At 41.3% G+C, this 26,348-nt stretch overlaps 2 protein-coding genes across 6 annotated transcripts in view; one reads left to right on the top strand and one right to left on the bottom strand.

Annotated features, from left to right (window-relative positions):
- zgc:66484 (uncharacterized protein LOC327557 homolog) overlaps positions 1-1,540 on the top strand; it is an 11,168-nt gene extending 9,628 nt beyond the window's left edge. For 2 of the 3 annotated variants that reach the window (XM_035773182.2, XM_035773181.2), the window contains exon 4: positions 223-1,540. In XM_035773182.2, coding sequence (XP_035629075.1) covers positions 223-345 — 123 coding nt within the window. In that variant the 3' untranslated portion in view covers positions 346-1,540. The remainder of the gene's footprint in view (positions 1-222) is intronic. The other variant, XM_035773180.2, reaches the window with a different exon arrangement.
- Positions 856-26,348, bottom strand: vil1 (villin 1). Of its 3 annotated transcripts, none has more exons than XM_035773179.2 (20): positions 26,208-26,348; positions 12,245-12,353; positions 12,027-12,101; positions 11,738-11,934; positions 10,854-10,962; positions 9,270-9,380; positions 8,119-8,327; positions 7,848-7,926; positions 6,981-7,079; positions 6,298-6,451; positions 5,791-5,891; positions 5,523-5,660; positions 5,177-5,335; positions 4,858-5,037; positions 4,230-4,375; positions 3,912-4,056; positions 2,699-2,887; positions 2,439-2,507; positions 1,978-2,130; positions 856-1,841 (listed from the first exon to the last, which is right to left on the bottom strand). In XM_035773179.2, exons 2-20 carry the CDS (start codon positions 12,323-12,325, stop codon positions 1,728-1,730), a joined length of 2,508 nt encoding a protein of 835 aa, XP_035629072.1. In that variant the 5' UTR covers positions 12,326-12,353; positions 26,208-26,348; the 3' UTR covers positions 856-1,727. The 3 variants fall into 3 exon arrangements, with proteins under 3 accessions (XP_035629072.1, XP_035629069.1, XP_035629071.1); XM_035773176.2 differs by lacking the exon at positions 26,208-26,348 and adding an exon at positions 21,208-21,345; XM_035773178.2 differs by lacking the exon at positions 26,208-26,348 and adding an exon at positions 17,618-17,674.

Below are 26,348 nucleotides of genomic sequence, written 5' to 3'. Positions count from 1 at the left end.
GGGACCAAAGTTTGTGTGTTTGTGTCTTGTCAGTTGTGTGTTTGTGTCTGTCAGTCCTGGGGTCAATTCAGTTTTCAATTTAGTCAGTCAATTCAGTGAATTAAAATGATATTCATGAAATGGAAATTATCCATTGTTTTCTATGAAGATTTTTCAATTGATGAATAGAATTTCAACTTACTCCCCGAATTGACCTCTACTCTGGTCTCTATGTATGTTCAGCCTCTTCAGGTGCTGTTTGCTGGCGAGGCCACCCACGTGAACTTCTACACCACCACTCATGGGGCCTACATGACGGGCATCAGAGAAGCACAAAGACTCATTGACCATTACGCCGATAGTTAGCCCCGATTCCTCTAACGAGTGATACACAAAATGCCTCATTTACTATGAACTCTAGCTTGTCAGCAGGTTACTAATACTGATGAAATTACCATGAATTGTTTTCGATATCTAGTAAGCAGCTGCTTGAAATCATTAGCCACTATGAATGTCGCCACTATGGATTCAGCTGTGGACTTTGGTCACCATCATGCGATTGTGATAAAGTTGAAGTGCTTTGTAATTGTAGTTGTATGTCACAGTATCAGTTCTTTCTTTTAGGGATTGGTTAGATTAAGATTGCCTGACTCATAATGTAATGACCTTTTTCCTTTTTTCGTGTAACTTGAAACCTTAGCTGTAATTTTAAATGACACCTTTTTTGTTGTTGGCAAATACATTTTTTTTGTGGGATGAATATATTAATTGGATCCCAATTAGATATGCCACACTGCCATTTGTTTTCACATTCAAATTTGATGCACATATCAGTATGATTCATTATGATTTGCTGAAGGTATTGAAAACACAAACTGGGGAATAGGGTCTTTATTGACTGTCAGTGTAGCATTGCAAATGAAGGATCTTCATAGAGATGTATTCATCTGCTTATCCAACATAGCAAAAAAACAAAATACCCCAATAGATATCTCCATTTGACAGTCATAATTTCATTGATACGTTACATCTCAACATGTATATTATGAAACACAAAGTACCTACTAATAAACTAAGCCCTTGTGGTCCTCTGAAGATTGCAAATATATTTTTGCAGATATGTTTTCAATATTAAGGCTAATCGTGGACATAAAGTATAGAACCAACATCATATTCTACTTATTTTGAAATTCCTGACAGGCACATTACATATCCAGATATAGTTCTGTGACACAACTAGCAATTCAGGGGGAAAGTGCTGCAAATGAAGCCTATGCTAAATCTCCAATAATAGAATGTGTAGAATCCTTTCTATCAACTACAAATGTCATCTTCATAACTCGATTGCCTAAATTTTAACAGTGACATTTCAGAAGCAAGAAAACAAATCATAGATTATTTGCAAGACTAAACCTAAAGGCGCTTTAATATGTTGTTTACAGTTATTTGAGAACGACCCACTCATTCACACACTCTCTTGGCTAAGAGTAGAAGTGCAAGGCTAGATGACAAAACACGAGGGGCCTCATTTTGAAAACGCGAAAAAAAAGGTGTCAACCATGTCTGAAATACTCCATATACTTTTGTTTTAGTGGGGCTCATTAAAAAAAAAACAGTGCAGATTGAAGATGCAGAATTTCAAACGCTTGCATTCCAAACTCCTTTTGAAATAGAGTTTGAGAAGATTTGACAACAGTGCCCTTATTACACACTGTCAAAATGAGGCCCACGGTGTAGATATACTCCTTTTAGAATAGACCCTTCTCTTTCTTCAAATTCTGCTGCTTCCAGTTGGGCATGGAGTAGAAGTCTACCCTGGACACACCCAGGATCAGAGCAAAGTCATCATTGGAAAGATGCTCCTGGAAAAGATAAAGGTATGGTATAGTACATGTTACAATAGATGAGTGAAAACGATAAGCATGCATTTAGCTGGCAGCTACTCTGAAATACAGATTGAAGAGAGACCAATCATGGAGTTCCAACGGTGTAGTTTACCTCTTTCTTGGTGGGGTCAACCCCTTCGGGCAGGTCCTCTGTCTGGCAGTTCAACAGCTTGTCTGCAGGGAAGGTGGCCTGAACGGTAGGTTGCAACAGTGATATTCCAGTGTTCTTGGAGTTATTCTGAGTGGAATTGGATGTGGTTCTCTCCTGTAGCCACAAACAGACAGAGACCATTCCTTTAACCGTTGCAGAAAATCATATCTGACTGGTTTCTGTGACAATGCCATCATTTTTCCTAAATGGCTAGGCTAGGTTTAAACACCAGGTCAACTGGTGGCTCGACCTTTCGGCAACTCTGTTGGTGGACATTGTTTTCCGTGAGTCAGATTAACACTAACACTTAAATACATTTCCAGTTGCATACTGTAGATGCACTGCATTTGTAAAGAATGCTTACATGAGAACAGTTTCATAAATCAGATTATGTTCGTGCGCTTGAGAGAGAGTAGACTCACCACAGTGATCTGGATGATGTCAGTGGCATCTCCAAGCTCAGCCTTCAATTCTTGGTAGGACTTCCCTCCCTGTGGACATAATAATCAGCTTGTTTAAATCAATATTTTGTGCCCCGAGTAAACACATTTTGGTAATACTTGAAACCAACAGGTGTAATGCATTATGATGCAGTTATAATGCATTGTTAGACTTGTTATAAGCACATGACCCTGCTACAATGTGTATTATTATCTCATAATGACTCATTCTTGCTACATACACTCCACATGTGTGGGTCCCAGGCGTGGAACCAGCCAGTGAAGGTGGGAGGCTCAAAGCCCTGTTTGATCATCACGATGGGGGTGTCTACATCCCGACCCCCTGGGTGGGACTTCAGGTATTCTTGTGCCGTGGGGACCACATTGTCCTTCTCTATTTGATTGGCTCCCTTGCCGATCCACAGGAACACCTGAGTAAGAAGAGGTCAAGGGTTTGTAAGGAAGGATGTCCTCTCAGGACGGCTTGTGTTTTACAAGAACCAGACCTCCAGACCGTAGATTGATAGTGGCCACCAAAGGACAGTACAGTAGTAGCCTGGAACCCAAACTGTAACCATGGGGAAACAGGGTAAATCAGTTTGGACTCCAGGCACAACCGATTGGCAAGTTGTACTGCAAATTGAGAAATCAGGTGACTAAACTGAAAAAAATCATAATAAACTATACTATGAAACAAATATAAATGATGTAAAGAGTGATAGTAAAAATGCTTTGGAGCACTTTAAATGAAATGTTGGGCAGAAAGGCACACTCAGCTCCATCATTCATTGAATCAGATGGCTCATTCATCACAAAACCCACTGATATTGCCAACTACTTTAAAATGTTTTTTTTCTTTGGCAAGATTAGCAAATTTAGGCATTACATGCCAGCAACAAATGCTGATTCTACACATTCAAGTATAACCGAACAAATTATGAAAGACAAGCATTGCAATTTTGAATTCTATTAAATGAGTGCAGAAGAGGTGATTACATTTTTTTTTGTTGTCTATCAACAATGACAAGCCACCGGGATCTGACAACTTTGATAGAAATTACTGAGGATGATAGCGGACAATATTGTCACTCTTTATGGAATAGCAGGTACTGTGAAGTGACACACACACACAGGTACAGACACACGGCATACGCACACAAACGCAAGCACACTCACTCTACACACACGTTCATTGCAATATTGTTGTATGGTGGTATTATACATTTTCTATTGTAGATATGTAGTGGTGTAATGTTATATGATGTACTGTTTTATCTTTTGTTTAATTTGTGATGTAAATGCCTTAATGAAAGAGTGGAAGAGTACCCTGGAAGAGTACCTTGGAAGAGTACCTTGGAAGAGTACCTTGGAAGAGTACCTTGGAAGAGTACCTTGGCAGCAGCTAATGGAGATCCATAATAAATACAAATAAATGCTAAAAAGACATGCCCTCACCATGTCCCATATGTCCAGCAACATGATGTCATCTTCGTCCAGGTCGTCCTGGTTGAAGTTGGTGATCTCCGTGGCCATGAAGCGGCCTGTCTGATTGGAGCACTCGAAGAGACGTGGGGTGATGTTTGTGTGCTCTTCCTGAAGCCTTGGCAGAGACCACAGACGGATCAGGAAGAAGGCATCAAAAAAGGGATGTCATTTTCAGTTGTAAACAATGTTTTTCTGAGTTCATTAATAAAACAAGTTAAAATATGCTAACTGAATTCAGATGAACAGGGCCCTTAGGTAACTATAAAACCAAGGGATCAAGTGTAGTACCTCTTGCTGTCGGCATACTGGGACTTGCCTCCGAGATTGACCCAGAAGTGAGCCGGCTCCTGGCCCTCTGCAATGACTTGTTTTTCCCTCCTGGAGATGATGTCTGCCAGGGATTTGCCCATCTCTCGCTCATCGCCACTGCAGCCCTGCAAGGGATGAGAGTCATACCTGTCACATAACTAGGTAAAGTACTGCCCTTGAACTCAGGGACATCAGACACCCATTATTTTAGAGGGGGCACAAAGTATGTGCATATTTTCAAACACCTGAATCATCATTTTCCTTCAATCTAGAGCCATAATCTCCTAATTCTATGTAAAAATATGTATATACCTGTTTAATTTTTTATTAATCATGCACATTGATTATTTAGGATATTTTATGACTTAGGAGTTTAGTACAACTGCCACACTAGTATATAGTATCATAACCCAAGAACCTTTAGTACATTTAGTAATTTCTTGCTTATATAAAAAGCATCAGAAGTTTTCCAAAACTGGGAAAATCTGAGCGGGCACGTGCCATTGGGCATGACGCCACTGCTTTTACTCTCCTCATCAATGCTTAGCTGGAGACCTGTTACTCTGCTTAACCTGGATTACAAGGTTATGGCATTTCTGCTGCTTACCTTTCCGTACCACAGATAGCAGCAAGTGTCAGTGCTGAGCACAAAGACGTCGTTGGAGTTGAGGGACGAAGAGCGTGCCGGCACTTCAATGGCGCGGGTGTTGAACTCGTTGGTGCCGTGGATGTGGAAGAGACGAACTGCCGGCTGGACATGTTTAGAGTTGACTCTGGAGCTCCCCTCCTGCAAACCATGATTACAATCGAATGATTACATACAATCTATAGGCGATTCCAATGAGAATATTTTAAGACTATAGATTTGAAACATTCCAAGAATTTCCTTGAAAAGTAATTGACAAAGGAACACATGGAGGGCTTACCTCATAGACCACCATCTTGCCCTTGAATATGGCCATGAGGTGGAGTGGTTCTTTCCCCATGGGCACTCGGACCTGAACTGGCTCCCCGTTGTACTGCCGGTCGATGTTCACGGCTTGGAAAGCAGAGGCAGCTAGCTCTCCCGTGGTCGCATGACGACCCTATATTGCACACATCAAACACATCCTAGTTATCTATCTGCATAGGTTGCAGAAAGCAAGCCAGAGACTAAGTCATGAAATTAAGCTCTTCTCGTATCAACATTTTCTGGTATTAACAAAAGCCTGATTGCCAAGCAGAAAAAGTGCTATGTCATACAGGAAATGGTGGCTAGCAGGGTGTTCTGACCTGCCACATGTATAGCATGTAGCGACTCCTGTTGCTGACTTCATATTTGTAGAGGATGAGATAGCAGTCGCCTCCATAGAAGTGGCCCAACCACTTCCTGTCCACAGGCACCAGCTCACTGTCCTCTAACCTCCACACCTGGTTGGAGGAAAATAGGACATATTGGTGTCCATTGGATGTATAGTTTAAAGGGGAGGATTATGAATCATTATTGTGTCAAAGCTGGTTATAACAGGATGTGACAGAAGAATTCTTGTTACCAACCAACCTCTGCTTCGCCTGTTCCGTCGTCCACCATTTTCTGCTGGGCAGCCAGGTCAGGCCTTGCATGCATGGAAGTTGCATCAAACTTGATCTGCTCAACCTTGGCTGCATTGTCAAGAAAACACTTTTTTTTTTACCAGTGAATACTGAGTGCTTAGTTTCATTAGTCGAGTTGAGAAATACAGTTGAAGTCAGAAGTTTACATACACTTAGGTTAGTTAGAGTCATTAAAACTCATTTTTCAACCACTCCACAAATTTCTTGTTAACAAACTATAGTTTTGGCAAGTCGGTTATCTACTTTGTGCATACAGACAGATCATTTCACTTATAATTCACTGTATCACAATTTCGGTGGGTCAGAAGTTTACATACACTAAGTTGACTGTGCTTTTAAACAGCTTGGAAAATTCCAGAAAATGATGTCATGGCTTTAGAAGCTTCTGATAGGCTAATTGACATCATTTGAGTTTTACTGTGCATTGAGTGTATATCCAGTGTGACTTGCTCACCAATTTTCCCTGTGCTGCTTGTGGTGCCCATCCCCACAGTCTGACCCTTCACGGTCCACCTCTGGAAAAGCTGCTTGAATAAGGCAGACTCAGCACCATCATTCACCGTCTCGATGTAGGTGGAGATAGGGTAGCCCTTCGCCTTCTTATATGCCTAGAATTCCAAGATTTTAGATTTTAAAATACAGAGGTGGGATCTTAATTTGAACACTATTTTGTTGATGAAAATGTATCAACCCCTAAAATCATTGCATTCATTACAATCCACATAATAGTTCACATTTCTTGTTGCTGCAGGATTATTTTCCAAACTGTCTCAAATTAAAATTGTACATCGGTAGGGATCACATGGAATGTAATTCCTGTGCTTTGTTTATTTTTTCTTTTGCTAGGACATTAGACATCATACATTAGAATGTTATAGATATATGGGTGTCAGAGAGAGTGGGTAAATCATTGAGTGGAGCTTAGATCCAGGACCAGAATAAGTGTCTCAGGTGTTCAGCTGGTTTTCAGGGTTAACTTGTTTGGGTATTTGTTATATGGGATGTACAAACCGAGGGTGTCTGATATTTTAGGACCCCCTATAACAGTCAGTCTGAATTCCCCTAAAAAGCCTATAGGGGACAGCAAAGGGATATCAAAACCATTGTGAAACTAATATGTGTCGAGGCGCGGCTCACTTCTGCTTTATCCAAAGACTCAGACCGCTCTGTCTTGGAAGCCTTTTTTCCTTTCCAGATAAAGATTTGTGTACCACCTTGATCCAACAGAAAGCAGTCCTGTGAAATTAGTAGATATAGATTAGATGTCTCATGTATGAAATTACATTTATTTATACCTCTACTGCTCAGTAAAGAGGTTTACTGTTTTCCTGAGTGCCAGTACTGCATTATTCACTTCTGTACATAGGGACAATTATTATGTGGCATACCGAGAATGTCTGTAACAATGCCAACAGATTCATTTTCACTGCGCTAAAAATGAGAACCAATTACTATGAGAACCAGTTACTGTAATCCTCAATTTTCATGTGAGCCTAATTTCTCATGGTTTTAAACCACATCAGTGTTGGCTACTGAAATACTTAGACACAGACAGACAGTGGATTTATTTTCTGTGTACCCCTTGTAATCTAGATGTATTAGTATTAGAAGTTTGGCTAATTTTGACTGTTGAGACCACATGCAAGCCCTCAAGGGGAAGCATGTTTGTCTCTGTTCGGTGTCACAGGGCCGAAATAGTCTCTCTTTCAGTTCTCATTAAAACATCCCAGAACTAGTGTAAAATTTACACATACTTATCTCTCTCAGCTTACACATTTCGCAGAAGGATCTTTATCATTATCCTTATCATCTTCTCATTCTTGTATGAACCTGATCATTTTATTAGGCTTTAGCTCAGTCAATATAATTTAATAGCACACGCCCAAATACTGTACTTTGAATTCTGGATACAATTTTGCTTGAGTAGACAAGTGGCAACAAAGTGCACTTTAAACCCCTTCTCCTTTAACATGCCCCCTCCCCTTTCCCTGATTGGGGAATCACCTCGTGATTCAACAGGTCCTGAGTCAGAGGCTTCACTGCCACTTCCTGCACCACAAGGTTCCCCTCGGCATCTGAGATACTGCACAGAACAAACAGAATGTTACACATCATTTAAAAAAAAAATCTGTAAGAAAAATCGCGAGCTCTCAGTAGCTAGTTCACATCTGCTACGGTACATGTCAATGACAGGTCATAAGAGCTTATCATGTCTATGACAGGTCATAAGGAGGTTATAGATATCCCTGAGGTCAGGTCAGTGGTCATCACTCACTGAAAGAGCTTCACGCTGGACTTCAGCTTTTGGTCGACGATGTCGTCAGGTGCGATGCAGTCCCTGATGTCCCGTCTTGTCTCTCCTAGGTGCTGTTTCATCAGCTTCATGGCCTCCTCTGAAGACTTCTCGTCGTCCCCTTCCACCACGCTCACCTGTGCCCGTCCCCCTCTCTCCCTGTCACGGATATCTTTGGCTAGATTCATCCCCTGCAGAGAAAAACAAACGTGACAATATCCACCAATCATACCACCACCACTAGGGCGCTCTGGAATGCTAGTTTTTAGCTGATGCTTTTATCCAAAGCACCTTGAGTGCAGGGGCAGTACTTTACAATCAAACCCACCACGATCTACCTTATTGAGCCATTGGAACCACACTCCTTCCTTAGTTGTAACCGATGTGAAATGGTTAGCTAGTTAGCGGTAGTGCGCGCTAATAGCATTTCAATCGGTGACGTCACTTGCTCTGAGACATTGAAGTAGTGGTTTCCCTTGCTCTGCAAGGGCCGTGGTTTTTGTGGAGCGATGGGTAACGATGCTTTGTGGGTGACTGTTGTCTGTGTGCAGAGGGTCCCCGGTTCGAGGCCGGGTAGGGGCGAGGAGAGGGACGGAAGCTATACTGTTACACTTTCCATGCTGGAAGGGTTAGGTTTAGAGGCAGAGGTCTTCCTACATTGTTTGAATACTTTAAAAATGCACCCGTCCTCACTTCTCTTCCTTATGGTTATCACTGACCTGACATGCTTGGAGGTGTGAAAGCAATGTGGTTGAACCCCTGCTTTCACTTATCTCTCATTCATGATGCACCAAAGTAAAAACAAAGTAACCTAGTGGTTAGAGTGTTGGGCATGTAACCAAAAGGTTGCTAGATCGAATTCCCGAGCTAAAAAGGTACAAATCTGTTGTTCTTGCCCTGAACAAGGCAGTTAACCCACGGTTCCTAGGCCGTTATTGTAAATAAGAATTGGTTATTAACTGACTTGCCTGGTTAAATAAAAAAAATCTTGAAGCACAGACAGGTACTAAACTCTGACGAGATCTGTCCATTTTGCTCGCGGCGTTTAGACAACGAAAATGTCACCCGTAAAGTTCTGTTAAAGTAGTATTGCTGTAATATCTCTATGGCTGTGTTCGAAAATGTCTCCTTACCTTGAGTTTTTCCATGCGGTTGCTCTTGGGTCCGTTCCACTGGATGATGAGGTTGCCCAGGTCCAGCAGGAACACATCCCCCTTGTTGAAGCTGCTCCAGCTCATGTCCACCTGTTCTCAAGGATTGATGACGATGGAAAGGGGGATGATGGGGATGGAAAGAGGGATGGATGGTGATGGAAAGGGGGATTGATAGGGATGGAAAGGGGGATTGATAGGGATGGAAAGGGGGATTGATAGGGATGGAAAGGGGGATTGATAGGGATGGAAAGGGGGATTGATATGGATGGAAAGGGGATTGATGATGATGGAAAGGGGGATTGATAGGGATGGAAAGGGGATGATGATGATGATGGAAAGAGGGATTGATGGGGAGGGAAAAAACACAGATGAATTCCATAATAATGTTGATTAATAAATCTGATAAAAAAATGAATATAAATGCTATAAGTAGGGACATTTTTGGTTTCACTGGGAATTGAATATCCAACTAGTCAGTGACAACTATATGGAATTTGGAGTTTGTGACAGTGACATTGTGAGATTATTACAGTATTACAGACATTATGTCCTGGGATTTCCTATGATATTTTATGTAGAAACCTTATCTTCTAAAGACTCTTGTGTCGCACGTAAGCATCGTAGAATATCCGTGGGAGTCTCAGCTTTTTATAGATAGATTTGAATAGTTTGTAGATCCAATCATTTGGACACAGATGTTTCTGTAAAAAGACCTGGCACCAGGACCCTTTGGAATACTCCCTTGTTTCACAAACACCACTCTAGCACAGCCCCCGTTAATCACACAGAATGGTTGGTATCTGTGGATGCAGATGAACTAGACTAATCCAATGGTACAACCCAGAAGTCTGTAGCTACATTTTTTTGGAAAAAGGGGTTAGAAGTCTAAAACGCACCGGCATTATGGGGTACTCGTTGGGTTAACAATATCTTCCTTATTCTACTCAGCTTTCACAATTAGTAGTATGTCTGAGTTGAACATTGAAGGTAGACTCAGCGATATGACATAGATGCAGAAAATAAACAGCATAATGGGTCAATTTCCGAAAACAACTAATAGGCTCAACTTCTCTGCTGTTTTTGTCCCGCTGTACACAGCGTGAAGCGAACCGTGCGCATGCACAGATACTGCGTGTGACCATGTGAGCGCTAAGTGTTGCATCTCGCTCATCTCAATATTTCAGGTGCTGCTTGTCGCAATGTCATTTGGCTGAGTCAACCTTTAACCTTGGAATTTTTGTAATGGATAAGGCACGTCAGTGTAATTTCTTGATAGGCTATCTTGTGATTATGTCAGTGAAGAGCTACACGGTAGCCAGTGGCGCAGCAAATGTGACTAATAATTGATGCACTTGAATTTAAATTCAAACCGCTGTACATGAAGTGTTTTGCATTTGTTCCGAGGCAGAAAAGGAAGTGACATGCACCGGCTGAGCTGTTTCTAGTCAAGTCAAATTGAAGAAGAAAATATAGTAACTGAAGTAGACATCCTAGTCAGGGGCAGAACAGAGGCTGTGAAGGCAGTATATTCCACAAGGGTCACGTTGGCTTGAGCTTTCTCACCTCTCCAGCCACCACATGCTTTTTTCCCTTGACATGGAGCAGGCGACGGATGTTGTAGGTGTTGGTCTCCACCTGCTTCATCCCAGATGCCACGCCGCCCTTCTTGTAGCTGCAGAAAAACATGCGCAAGAAATGTTGTCAGATGACAGCCATGAATGATGGTCTGAAACCATTTCTGTTGTTATTTGGCAATTGCCAGGATTGTATTCATTAGTGCAAATTTCAGCAAAAGGTTTTGAAACAAAAATGTGTTTTTCTTATTGGACATCTTCAGGTAGATCCCTTCCCGTTTCAGCCTGTTTGTCTCTACTCGTTTCCTAGTGAATACACCTCTGATGCTTATGAAAACCATTACATGTTAGGTACGTCACCACAAGGGGAAATGGCCTTTTGCTGTAGAGAGGGGGAGGTGATATAATTTCACTATGATTTACGGTACAAAACCGATGATGGCTACAGAAATACCAGTACCTACCTTTTTTCTCAGGATTCTGTTTCCTCCTATTGTCACCTCTTGTATATCAACAAGGTGTTTCTCTTGCCACTGTCTTTCATGGCGTCATAATCATTCCAAATATCTTGGTTTGAGGCTTGTTGGTATTGTGCTCATTGACAGTGCCACTACACTGTGTGTTGGTGTTGGGTAGATGTATTTTTATGGGTGATTGGGTGTGTTACTTTGAGGTTAAGCCAACATGGTAGCTTATTTGAGTGATGAGTTGGAGGAACTCAAGTTGCTTGTCTCTAGTGTAAATAGTGACGTTGCATTGGATACATGTGAGCTGCTGCTAATTTGTCTGTGTTCAATGGGAATCATTGTATCAGAGTTGTTCCTTTTCTTTCCATGCAGTAGGCAGGTGTAGGGTGTGGACTACGTAGCTCACATGATGCCCTGTTTGAAGTATCCGCGGAAGGTGTCGCTCTCATAGCCCTGCGCCTCGCGGTGCTGCACAGCCACACCCCCCAGGTGCTCGTCCATCATGGTGGTGTAGATGGCCGCCGCCCCCTGCTCGTCGTTGGAGGTGTGCTTTCCGAGCCAAAAGTGGATGTCGTAGGTGAATGAGCTGTTCATCTTATTGGTCTACGAGATCAGACAGAGAGAGACATGATGTTACTGGGATGTCAATGTATGTATTATTTTGGGTGCATCATAACGGTGCATTGATTACTTACGTATAGAATGATATAGCTGTCTCCTTCATAGAAATTTCCATATGCTTTAGAAGGGGAGGGCACCATCTCCAAGGCCTGACCAATTGGAAAATTGGAACCAGTTCAATTGCATTTCATTCCATTGTGTGAAAAAGTTTGATAATGAACCTAAATTGTTATTTACATGTTCGGCATATTCATTATGTAGTGATGACAGGAAATATGTGCTCTTCTCTCACCTCTATCCTCCATATCTGCAGCCCTGGCGTGGTTTTATTGAGGACTTTTGCAACTTGGGTTTTGACCTCGATCTGTGGCATGGTGCCAGATTCAGCTTGGAGAAGATACCTAGAGGGAAGGGGGGTGAGTGAGTTAGTGGTCGTTCACTATTTATTAATGAAGCTAACCTATTCATATTCTGTTGTTTACATGTTCAATAGTATTCCAGACAATGATTCAAAGGGCTTGGAATACCGAAAAACATCATCAAAACAGACACAAACTCTATAATCTGTACTGTTGTCTAGTGTTATCTTGCTCTGCTACTTCACATGACTGGCTAAGGGGAGGAGCTGATCCATAAGTTGATCATTGGCAGAGTCAATGATGTGACAGGGGTGAAAGTAGATTCAATGAATTCCTTGTACTGGATGTCCTTTGTGTGCACACGCTTGTGTGTGGGCCTAATCAGAGCCCCACCTGTTTTGAGCCCCACCTGTTTTGAGCCCCACATTTTTTGAAAAATAAATAAATGTATTTTTTTCTTTTGGGGGGGTGGCTTGTCTGTTTTTCAGTCATCATTTTGGCATTAATACATATCTCATATTAGTTTGCAAAAATATGTATAAAGAAGTATATATATAATTCAGTTAATAAAGCTGCATACACACATGGTCTCTTTTTTGTTTTCTTGAGTAAGGCAGCTCCAAAATGCAGGTGTTTCAGCCTAGCTCAGTGCTTTCTGTGGTGGGGCGAGCCAGCAGAAAATATGAGCATTGCGCCTTGATTGGCTCAGTTTTCTGTCACTCATGGGGACAGTACGTCATCACCAAGTTTAAGTCCTTAGTAAGGGTAGACATCCAGAATTTCAGCCCTTTGGGTCCTGACATAGAGTTATATTACAGATGCCCTTTCAAGAAGGCTCAAGGTCATTGGCCACAGATAAAATCACGTCAAATCACGTTATATGCACAGTAGCTTTGATTGGACTGATCATGTCAATATCTTACTTTCAAAGTCTTAGCTAGCAAGCTAGCAGTCATCATCATGAATCAAGTCGACAATCTACAGGCAACTCCTTTTTAATCCTTGTCATATAAAGATTAATAATGAAGAGAAATTATAGATAAAACGTACCGGTGCTCATCGGTCATTGGACATAAAGATTACACAACAAGCTGGAAATCGCAAATTCAACAATGAGTCGTTTGAAAGGAATCCGTGGCTAACTGCAAGCATTGCAAAGCAATCACTAATGTTAGCCTGCTATTCAGTGGAGTGGCTGTGTGTTTCTTTCTCAGAGTTCCCACGATAAATCCAGAGTATGCCGGACTAATGACAAAGTTTCATGACAAAATTTGCCCACAAAGAACTGCCGCGAGTCCAAAAATGTCTTGTATGCTGCTGCATAAACAATGTAATATGCCAGGGAGACATGTATACTGTTGCTAAGAAAGTAATACTAAGTGTATGTTAAGTAATGCTCTGTTAGTAGCTCATGTGCCTCAACCTAATAATTTGGTCTACTTTCACCAACGCGGTTTTGTAAACACATAGTTCGTGGCTGTGTGCTTGTTTGCCAACTTTTTTTTGTACAGCTTTGACAGTGCCACTGATAGTAGTGGTGGCACTTGGCTTGCACATGAAAATTCAGCACACGTAACATTCTATAATAGAATTGTGTTATTTGACGTCTATTTTCACCTCTTAATTTCACCTACTGTTCTAACTTGGTGGTGCACATGTACTGTAGCCTATAACCTGTTTTAGAGAAATGTAATCATTGAATGTTGTAAGAGCTTTCATTGGTCTGTTTATATGACCCCTTTATTTATCCTACGGTTCTGACTTGTTGAACTGCCCATGTTCTGAATTCTGTCGCTGTACATTTCAAAAGTGCTGAACAAACAGTTATATTGATGACGTTCGTCGTTGCTCGCTCATTAATGTCTTAATCGGAATTACGGATGGCCTCTTATCCGCTTGTCGTCCCCTTATGCCATATTTTGTACATCGCATTCATCAGTAGAAACCTCATTTTTTCAAGCAAGTAAGCCATATCAGCTTAGATTCTTTTAAAGGCAATACATGAGGCTGAATTAACTGTTTCGCTGCCAGACAAGGCTCCGTTGAAAGCCAGGTGTAGCAGTGGTAAGGTGTTGGGACTGCTGTTGGGTCAACTTTATGTAGGCCCTAACAGTTTGTGGGCACCGTTTGTCACTGTTATAGTGCAATTAATGTATTGTTTAGTGTTGGGTTATCATAGAATTCCATACAGAATCCCCATTGATTCAATAGGATCTCTGTGGGCCAAGCCGTAAAGATCTATCATTTAACTATTAAAATGTATGACCTTTTACTGTGGCATAAACACAACCAGTCTTGATGTTGTCATCTGATTGTCAAACAATCACTTCAAAGAGCTCCTTTACTAGGCCAACCGCACATGTTCATCCACTCGCAACATATTTCCAGACTCCAAACAGTGGTGAATGGAAAAAGACATCTGTTTACACAAAACACCAAAAAGTGTAACGCCATTTGGCAATTGCCATTAGGCCAGAATTTATACAGTACGTCTACTGCTGTCTGCCACTCATCTCTCCCTGCCTTGGCAAAGTGTGAGTGTTCTCGTAGAACCACATCACATTTTGGAGCATAAGCTATACTACACATTTTCAATCCCATTTGCTCATTTTTCATGCGGCAATGATACATAATAGTGTAATAGCCTACAGTTTTCTTGGCATTTTTCTTTAATTATTTTGTTTTAATCATGTTTTACCGGTATGCCATACCCCCACTATTTATTTTGCCGGCATGCCGTACCAGACCGTACTGCCTTACTTTCACTCCTGGATGTGACCTCAGTAGAGTATTTCCTATCTCAGGTCACAGAATGGTAACGGGAGTATACTGCTCAAGAGTGTCTAAGTCTGTGCTCATTGTACTACACAAAAGGAACAACATATTTTGAAGCCACCATTGCAGGGGGAGTGTAAACAGCTGCCACAAAGCAGGAAGTGAATGTCTCAGTACCTCCCAATTGTTACCACAGTCTTAAACACAGCAGTCTCCAATTTTCTGAGTGTCAAAACACATGGTGCCTTACTACAGTGTCTACAGTTATACTGCTATATTGGTATATATTGACAGATAGCTGAATGTCAACTTTTGCATCATGGTCTCATGCCTCATTTGTATCGAGGACCTGACAGAATTATGAATAGATATGTGTCTAACTTGTGCTTCATTTCGTGGTCCATTCCATTGTACAGCAGGCTGTAAATACAGGGATTGACACATTTATGGCTTGTCATTTAGTTGGTACATTTGGCTGCTGAGGCGAAGCCAAGTTTTTATGATAATGCGAATATATTTTCTCGATCAATCTAAGGGAGAGATAGAGAACTGTAGTCTTGTCAAGGCGTTAAACCTTTAGGACTGGTTTCTCGGACACAGAGTAGGCTGCTCTTATTCAAATGTCCACTGTGAAAAGGCTTTAATTGAATATCAAGTAGCGATAGTCCCCAACAACATATAGGAGCAAAACATCCACTATACAGAACTATTTCTCCCGATTAATAGAATCTTCATTTAGAGAATGAGAGGGCCGGCTGGAACAGCATACTGTGTGGCTGACTGGCTGGCGTGCTGGCTAGTTGGCTGGCTGCTGATAGACCATGGAAGCCTAGTTCAGTTTATGAGCAGTGGACCATAAAGTAATATTGTGCTGTGTTTGCACTCTGTCTGTTTCTTGTAACCACAGACTCGTCTCCATATGGCTTCTAAACCAAACAGCAGCCATCGCTGAAACAGACTAGCAGGCCTATTACATTGTGCCCTTTGTAGCCTGAGTGTTTTGTCAACCAATCAAATGACCCACCCCAACACCCTGGGGAGATTCAATAATAAATATAAGGCTCATAATTACAAAGACCCATGATAGGCTATTCACAGCTTCATCAACTCGTTACTGTGTAGTTGCTCCATGCTGGTTTCAAATCAAATCAAACGTTATTTGTCACGTCTACCCAGTGTAGATCTTACAGGGAATTGCTTACTTATAAGCTCTTAACCAACAGTGCATTTCAAGAAGAGTTCTGACATTTTCTACCAAATAAACTAAAGCAAAAAAGAATAAAAAGTAACACGATAAAAAAACAATAATGAGGCTATATACAGGGAGTAACGGTACCGAGTCAATGTGCGGGGCTACAGGTTAGTCGAGGTAATTTGTACATGTAGGTTTGTGTGTGTATATTGTTTAAATGTGTATCACTGCTAAACCTATAGCTTATCTTTCCTTTCTGTGCCATGCAGTGTATGTATGTCCTCAAAAACACTCTCTCTGATTTGCACATCCCAGCCAAATTCATGATTTTGAAAACTATTTGATTTTCGTTTCTGTAAGTTGTCAAATGGAATAAAACCAAGTGAGTGATTGTACACAAAATATTCATTTCAAATTGACGATAAGTCAGACTGTTGCGCTCATAATGAGCCTTTCTACTTGTAGAGTAACCACAGTATAAATGCGTGTTTGCTTATCATAAAACAATAACTTTGAGTCAACTTATCAGCACCATTTTTCCTCCCATAACTGCTGTTCAGAGGTCTGTTGAGTAATACAATAATGATTCATCACAACGACACTTATCTTGCCTGTGTCATGATTGGATAATAGGGCGGAAAATATTTTTACTATCTCAGATTGTACGGGCAATTCTCACATAGGATCATCAATGGGAGGAAGGATGTTTAACATGGTGTTTAAATATGTATCACATGCAATTTCTTTGAAAATCATGATGAAATGGGCCTTTTCTAGACCTATACATGCCTCCTGTAAAACCCTATGATCTGTGAACCGTACATGATACAGACAACATCTCGGAGTAATTATCCTCCTTATAGTGTTCTCTCAAATATGGAGTATGTCTAGATTCTGTAAAACAAATTTCACATTCATTTATTCAACCTTAACAATATGAATATTAATATACTACTCTTTTTGATTTTGCTTATTTTTAGACATATTGTTACTAACAATATACACATTATCAGACACATTTTCAGACAAATAAATGTTTCTTCTATAATCAATATGAATACGTTTGCAAATGTCACTACTTTAGCTGATAGCTATATATCTAATACGTGTTGAGGCCATTTTCCCTAGCTAACCTCCCAAGGTTCCACAATGACCAAGACATAATTTCTCCTTAAATGTCCACCTCAACACAGAGCTCATTCCACATAAACACCCATTTGCTCATTCCACATAAACACCCATTTGCTCATTCCACATGAACTCCCATTTGCTACATCACTTATTTGCGAAAACACACAGAAACGGTTTCTTAGCTTGGTACGTTGTACAAAGGACTCACCGGATGTGAAGGGACCAGGAGTGGAGTGGAGTGGAGAGGAGAGGGTGAGATGTGTCACTACCTGCCCATCTCACCAACCCATTTATAGCACCTGAACTTTGTCTCTCTCTCTCTCTCTCTAACATCTCTCTCTAACGCACACACACACACACACGCACACACACACACACACGCACACTTTTGATTGTCGATTACTTTAGTGACCATATATGGCAAACAGAGGTGATATTGCATACAGGTGTGTGCCTTCTCTTATCTAGTTATGAGCGACCTTGTTCCTAGACCCCACAGTGTGTACCATGTAAAAAGACCCATGAGCACTAACATGTGAAGTTTATAGGAGCATATCAACTTTGGTGTAAAATGAAGGCTAAGAGTCTATAATTTTGAATAATTAAGGTATATACATTTTTCAACCATTTTCCATCCTGAAAATTAGGAATAAGCAAATGCTTAGATTTGTGGTCAAATATGGGAAAGGGGTCTTACAATACATCTAACATAAAAAGTCTTAAAAGGGATTAGAAATACACTATATGACCAAAAGTATGTGGATACCTGTTCGTCAAACATCTCATTCCAAAATCATGGGCATTAATATGGAGTTGGTCCGTCCCTTTGCTGCTATAACAGCCTCCACTCTTCTGGGAAGGCTTTCCACTAGATGTTGCAGTATTGTTGTGGAGACTTGCTTCCATTCAGCATTAGTGAGGTCGGGCGCTCATGTTGGGCGATTAGGCCTGGCTCGCAGTCGGCGTTACAATTCATCCCAAAGGGGTTTGATGGGGTTGAGGTCAGGGCTCTGCACAGGCCAGTCAAGTTCTTCCACACCGATCTTGACAAACCATTTCTGTATGGACCTCGCTTTGTGCATGGGGCCATTGTCATGCTGAAACAGGAAATAGCCTTCCCCAAACTGCCACAAAGTAGGAATCGTTTAGAATGTCATTGTATGCTGTAGCGTTAAGATTTCCCTTCACTGGAACTACGGGCCCAGACCATTATTCCTCCTCCACCAAACTTTACAGTTGGCACAATGCATTGGGGCTGGTAGCATTCTCCTGGCATCCTCCAAACGCAGATGAATCCTTCAGACTGCCAGATGGTGAAGCGTGATTCATCACTCCAGAGAACGCGTTTCCACTGCTCTAGAGTCCAATGGTGGCGAGCTTCACACCACTCCAGCTGACGCTTGGCATTGCGCATGGTGATTTTAGGCTTGTGTGCAGCTGAAAACACATTTCATGAAGCTCCTGCTGAACCATTCTTGTGCTGACATTGCTTCCAGGGGCAGTTTGGAACTCGGTAGTGAGTGTTTCAGCACTCAGCGGTCCCATTCTGTGAGCTTGTGTGGTCTACCACTTCGCAGCTGAGCCGTTGCCGCTCCTAGACGTTTCCACTTCACAATAACAACACTTACAGTTGACCGGGGCAGCTCTAGCAGGGTATAAATTTGACGAACTGACTTGTTGGAAAGGTGGCATCCTATGACGGTGGAATGTTGAAAGTCAATGAGCTCTTCAGTAAGGCCATTCTACTGCCGATGTTCATCTATGGAGATTTCAGGGTCTGTTGTGCTCGATTTTAAACACCAGTTCCTGTTAGTCCTATAGGGGCAGTATTTCATTTTTGGATAAAAAGACGTGCCCGTTTTAAGCGCAATATTTTGTCACGAAAAGATGCTCGACTATGCTTGGAATTGATAGTTTTGGAAAGAAGACACTCTGACGTTTCCAGAACTGCAAAGATTTTCACTGTGAGTGCCATAGAACAAAATCTACAGGCAAAACCAAGATGTTTGAGTGACCAGGAAATCAACAGGATTTCTGGAGGCACGTTTTCCATGATCTCCTTATATGGCTGTGAATGCGACAGGAATGAACGGACACTTCCTATCGTTTCCCCAGGTGTCTGCAGCATTGTGACGTATTTGTAGGCATATCATTGGAAGATTGACCATAAGAGCCTACAATTACCAAGTGTCCCGCACGGTGTCTGCGTGGAAATTGGTGCGCAAAAGTCAGGTACCAGTATTTTTCCATCCGAATCAGACAAGAATGCACGCTTCCAGGGAAGGCATTTCAATGAAGAGATATATGACAAAACACCTTGAGGATTGATTCAAACAACGTTTTCCATGTTTCAGTCGATATTATGGAGTTAATTCGGAAAAAAGTTCGACGTTTAGGTGACTGAATTTTCGGTTAGTTTCGGTAGCCAAATGCATAGTAACAAAACGGAACGTTGTGTCCTACACAAGCATCTTTCAGGAAAAACTGGACATCTGCTATGTAACTGAGAGTCTCCTCATTGAAACATCTGAAGTTCTTCAAAGGTAAATTATTTTATTTGATCCCTTTGCTGGTTTTTGTGAATGTTGCGTGCTAAATGCTAACGCTAAATGCTAAGCTAGCTATCACCACTCTTACACAAATTATTGATTTTCTCTGGTTCTAAAGCATATTTTGAAAATCTGAGACGACAGGATTGTTAAGAAAAGGATAAGCTTGAGGGCAGGCATATTTATTTCATTTCATTTGCAATTTTCAGAAATCGCTAATGTTGCGTTATGGTAATGAGCTTGAGGCTGTAGTCACGATCCCGCATGCGGGATGGGGCGGCCTAAGAGGGTGTGGCTGAAATAGCCAAATCTACTCATTTCAATGGGTGTCCACATACATTTGTATATATAGTCTACATCAAAACACAATAATGTTGTAATAAGACCCTTGCCAACTAATATCAACATTTACCTTCTGTAAGTATAGGAAATATTGCCTAGCGTCAAAGCCAATGTTTAGAGATGGGGGTGCCAAGACATTTTCTTTATCCCCGTGCTACTGGCAACTATTTTTGTCCGCTCATACAGGTGTAATAAAGGCCCATATACATCATTTTTGTTGTTGTTGACTTTTGTAAAATTGTGTTTTGTAATTTCTTTATTCTGATTTATCAGGGGGAGCTGCAGCTCCCTTCAGCACCACTACTTTCCACCGCTATGAATTCTCACATAGGAACTTCATTGGGAGGAAGCATCACACATTTTGCATTGAAAATCATGACGACATTTTTTAGACCTATACATGCCTCCTGTAAAGCCCTATTAATCTGTCAACCATACAGACAACATCTTGATGTCATTATACTCTTTATAGTGTTCTCTCAAATATGGAGTATGTCTAGATTCTGTAATGCAAATTTCAGATTCATTAAATTAAGGAGTATAAATGACATTTAAAATATTAATATCTCAAAACGACCCTTTTTGATTTGGCTTATTTTAGACATATTGTTGTAACAATATGCTGTTCAAACAAATCCCATTTCCATTCAAATAAATGATTCTCCTATAACCAATATCAATACATTTGCAGGCAGACATTTCTACTACTTTAGCTAATATCTACATCTGATATGTCCATTTTCCCTGGCTAACCTCCCATGGTTCCACAATGACCAAGACATCATTTGTCCTGAATTGTCCACATCAATAGAGCTCATGCCGCATAAATTCCCCTTTTCTACATGACGTCTTTGCGAAAACACACAGAAACCGACTGTTAGCTTGTTACTTTGTACAAAGGACTCACCTGATGTGGAGGGAACAGGAGTGGAGAGGAGAGGGCGAGATGTGTCAGGATCTAGCAGGCAGCAGCAGACTACCTGTACATCTCACCATGCGATTTACAGCACCTGAACTTTGCGCTCTCTCTCCCTCTCTCCCTCCCTCCATATATGGAAAGAGAGAGGTGATATGCATACAGGTGTGTGCCTTCTCTTATCTAGTGACGAGCGACCTTGTTCCTAGACCCCACAATGTTTATGGGCATTGACATGTAAAAAGCTCATAGGAGCACAAGAATAGAGCACAAAAACTTTACCAAAAAGCCACATATCTTTAAGATATTTTCCATTTCTCTCCCTCATTTTACTGATAACAATTTGGTTTGTAATTTATTAATGGATTAAAACATTTAATCCTGTTACCAAACCGGTAACAGAATGACAGAAAAATGAGGAACAGAATAGCAACATGAATTAGCTACAATGAAAATTCATAGTAGTCACAAACCACAGTTGGGTCTAGTGCTACTGTCCTCCTTTCCACTGGCCACTGTTCCACTGTTCAGCTCATAACTGTTATGTTCAGCTCATAACTGTTTTCTTTCGCTTCCTGTCATCTGGTGGTCAAAGAAAGTGTGAAAACATTCTGGACAACCCCTCCTTCTGTCTCTCTGCCTCTCTTCTCTCTCTCTCTCTTCAGTTAATGTCACCTCTCCCGGCTCTTACTGACACCTACCCATGAGCCCCCTCTCTTTCCTTGTACTGTAACCAGCCCTCTCACCCACTGAGCACCGACCGACACCGGACGTCAATGGATGTTGAAAAGTGGTTGACATTTTGTCAAGTAGAGTAGAAGTCAGTACAATACAGAACAGTACAGAACAGTACAGAACAGAACACTAGAGTAAAGTTTAGTGCAGTACAGTCAGGTAAGAACACTGACCCCTCTCATCGAAGCCACGAAGTTCAAGGCCGACCCGTGGTACTGCAGGTATTCTTAGCAGAAAACAGGATTCCCCATTATAGTGACTTGGAAAATGTCGATCTTTGTGTAAAAAATATATGTATATTTAGAAGACAATCAAGGAACCAATAATTGCTTCTATTACAGCAGATGTATGTCCTCGAACTGATTATTTTAAAATCGCACACAGAAGAAGTTAGGATAGTTTAATTGCTAATGGCAGCCTGCAGTACACTGGTCGGCCTTCAACTTGAGATATTCAATGAGAAGGGGCAGCACTGAGCTACCCTGCAACGTCACTTCTTGAAGTAGCTCAAACTGTGCATGTTATGTATCCATGAAACACCACCTTAAGTGACATCCTTAGCTTCAAATGCTCCATTGAATCGTCACATAGGAATGAAGGATGTTACGTGATCGATGGCTTTGGCCATTCATAAACAGTCATTGAGTACCTTAGAGCACACTAGAGTAGAGTAAAGTATAATTTACTGTATTGTACTGTACTATACTGTACTGGACTCCACTCTACTGTGCTGTACTGGGATGTCCAAACTTGTGAAACATAGTCTATGATTGGTAGAGATTTGGTCTGGACTAAACCAAATGTGGTCTTGTTGGGGGCAGAGCTCATTAGAATAATAGCCAGTGTGTAGAATCATACCCAAACATGCAAAGGAGGATATTAAAGTTTTCTACCTTTGTGTACCTACTCAGGATACATAACCATGAAGAGAATTATGCATTTCTGTATAGTACAATTCGGGGACCCATGATGTCAGTCTGTACCGGATGTTAAACCACTTTTATTACTGTACTTCAATTAGCATTTAAACATATATTTTTTTTACTCAAGGTGTCATATCATAGCTGACACCCCGTTCTTAATTCAAAGTAGATATAACAGAGTTTTTTAAAAACGTTGTCACAAAACCTGAGGGAGATTTTACCTACATTCTGTTACCAAGATTTACTCCTGCACAGTTCTTTGAGTAAATGTGTTTTTGTAAAATTTTCAGTGGAAATTGTTAAAAGTGGGAAATAGAGTTGGTTTGTTTAACTTTGCAATCAATGGTTTTTGTTTGGTGTACTTTTAAAGTGAAAAACTGGAGTCTCATTGTCATTCTGTTTCTGTGGAAGTGTCCTTAGTCTATAGACTCCTCATGTTCACTTGTTGTCACGCCCTGACCTTAGAGATCCCTTTAATGTCTCTATTTTTGTCTGGTCATGGTGTGAGTTGGGGTGGGCATTCTATGTTTTCTATTTCTTTGTAGTTGGCCGGGTATGGTTCTCAATCAGGGACAGCTGTCTATCGTTGTCTCTGATTGGGAACCATACTTAGGTACCCTTTTCCCCACCTGTGTTTGTGGGAGGTTGACTTTGTTTAGGGCGAGCTTTGCGTGTGAGCTTCATGGTTTGTTTTTGTAGTGTTTATAGTTTTGTTTGGCGTCATTTGCATTAATAAAGAAAACGTACGCTCACCACGCTGCACCTTGGTCTGCTCCTTCCAACAGCCGTGACACTTGTGGTACTTCCTGCCCTTGTTGTGTGTTTGGAGAATATACATTTAGCCTAACACTTAATTTCATGGTACAGACAATTACCAGGTATTTACAGTGCACTCGGAAAGTATTAAGACCCCTTGACTTTTTTCACATTTTGTTATGTTACAGCCTTATTCTAAAATGGATTAGATTGTTTCCCCCCATCAATCTACACACAATACCCCATAATGACAAAGCAAATACAGGGTTGTAGAAATGTTAGCAAATGTATTGAAAATAAAAAACTTAAATATCACATCTACATAAGTATTCAGATCCTTTACTCAGTACTTTGTTGAAGCACCTTTGGCAGCAATTAAAGCCTCGAGTCTTCTTGGGTATGACGCTACATCCTTGGCACACATGTATTTGGGGAGTTTCTCCCATTCTTCTCTGCAGATCATCTCCAGATCTGTCAGGTTGGATGGGGAGAGTCCCTGCACAGCTATTTTCAGGTCTCTCCAGAGATGTTCGATCGGGTTCAAGTCCGGGCTCTCGCTGGGCCACTCAAGGACATTCAGAGACTTGTCCCGAAGCCACTCCTGCCTTGTCTTGGCTCTGTAACAGGTTTTCATAAAGGATCCGTCTGTACCTTGTCCGTTCATTTTTCCCTCGATCCTGACTAGTCTCCCTGCCTCTGAAAACATCCTCACAGCATGATGCTGCCACCACCATGCTTCACCGTAGGGATGGTGCCAGGTTTCCTCCAGACATGACTCTTTGCATTCAGGCCAAAGAGTTCAATCTCAGTTTCATCAGACCAGAGAATCTTGAATCTTGCCTTTCCAAATCATGTCCAATCAATTTTAATTTACCACAGGGGGACTTCAATCAAGTTGTAGAAACAACTCAAGGATGATCAATTGAAACAGGGTGCACCTGAGCTCTATTTCAAGTCTCATAGCAAAGGGTCTGAATAATGTAAATAAGGTATTTCTGTTTTTAAAAAGAATCTAAAAACCTGTTTCGCTTTGTCATTATGGGGTATTGTGTGTAGATTGATGAGAATTTTTATTTATTTAATGCATTTTATGAATACTTTCCGAATGCACTGTATATGGAAATTATTGTTAATTTCACTGTAAGGTCTTGTGTTGAATTCTTTGAAGAAAGTACTAGATGTGCATATTTTTAGAACACAATTGCATGGTGAATACCACAGAGAGCTAGATGTATTGTGTTTGAGTGGGCTTTGGTCATCAATTACTTTCAAACTGAACCTGATAAGTTAAGTTTCTATTCAGTAACAATGAAGTTGCATGGTAGTTTTTTTTTTTTTGTCAGTGGTTGTTTCTATGTAGTAGGGGTCTGTCTGGATTTAGACAGTAAAGGGAAGCAAAATACATATGATCCTGTATGTGCCATTTTTCCTCTTTTGGTAACTTGTATGTAACTAGTATGTGTTCTCTTTCCTCTGTTGGTTTTATGTAGGTTGTAGTTGTGCCACATTGTACTGGTTTAACCTCAGCCAGAGCTCTCTGGATAATAGTATGGAGATTAAAAGCTCCCTGATTTTCAGATTAAGTGAATTCTACCAACACTCAAGCCAAACTCTTGGAATGCACAAGTGATTAACTCTCGCAGTTCCTCACTTTGAAATGCTTTGAAATGACCCGTAATTGCACGCACACACACAGTTTGAACTACAGCTGAACCAGATATCAAATGCAGGCCATTACTGAAGCCTTCTCTTTATCATGGAGGCCCCTTCCCTGAGCCACCCACTCTCTTCTCTAATGTCCTGCCTCCTCGTTCACTGGTCTCTTTGTCTATCCACTGTCCAGAGGATCGGACCACTATGGCCTCACTTGGTGATATTTGGACCACCATGTCAAATGACGAATGGGTGGGCTCTTCAGAGACCTTCAGAGTGCTTCACCAAGCTAAACGGACCATTCAAATTTGGCGAATGCTAAGTGGGAGATGTGTTGGTACAGTAGGGAGCTGTTTGTTCCACTAATGGTTCAGACTTTTGTTCCCTTGAAGTCATGCAGCAACTCAACATAAAGAGCCCCCGAGAAACCTTGCTGGTTAGAGAGGAGACGTTATTGGAAAATTCAGAGCAAGGCAGGTTACCAAAAGACCTCTATGGACAAACAGTAAAGACACAACACATAAACAATGCAAGCAGGGCCATACGTACTATGCGTATCCCCTCGGCTTTATAATGACCTGTAATTGCATACACGTCACACACACCCACACAGTAGGCTCATACAGATACACAACATAAGAAACAATGCAAGCAGGGCCACACAAACAGTGCACACAGGCTTCCAGAAACCGACAGACTTATGCATTTACGCAAACACGTACACCTGCTCACTCCTGACAACTCTGAAAGCATTGTCAGCCCTAAAGGAAGGGTTTTACACCAGCTCTCGCTCAGCTGGCTCACTAAACAACCCTCTCACGAAATCAAAGCCTGTTCACACCTGCGCCATGCACCACAACCCCCTACAAACACAAGAAAACAAAACAACGAACATTCACCCATCAAAAAAAAAAAAAAAACTACCTCAGTCAGGTGAAGGGCGTGCGTCTCCTTGACAGAGTCAGTGCATCAGGGTTTCTCACTCTCTCTCACTCTTCCACCTGCTGCTTGTGCCGGTGAACTTCAGCCCCTTCTGTACAGCCACTCCCTCCAGCTCCTCCAACT

Source organism: Oncorhynchus keta, chromosome 7 (assembly GCF_023373465.1).
Source record: "Oncorhynchus keta strain PuntledgeMale-10-30-2019 chromosome 7, Oket_V2, whole genome shotgun sequence".
Taxonomy (NCBI): domain Eukaryota; kingdom Metazoa; phylum Chordata; class Actinopteri; order Salmoniformes; family Salmonidae; genus Oncorhynchus; species Oncorhynchus keta.
The sequence above is the reverse complement of the archived record's forward strand: the minus strand, read 5'-3'. Positions and strand labels throughout refer to the sequence as shown.

Excerpts from the sequence above, each read along its gene's own strand:
- vil1 (XM_035773179.2), bottom strand. The coding sequence starts at position 12,325 with ATGCCACAGATCGAGGTCAAAACCCAAGTTGCAAAAGTCCTCAATAAA. Across the intron at positions 5,661-5,790 it reads ACGGAACAGGCGAAGCAGAG|GTGTGGAGGTTAGAGGACAG; the intron begins GTTGGTTGGTAA and ends TCCTCCAACCAG. Across the intron at positions 2,888-3,911 it reads TGCTGGACATATGGGACATG|GTGTTCCTGTGGATCGGCAA; the intron begins GTGAGGGCATGT and ends CTTCTTACTCAG.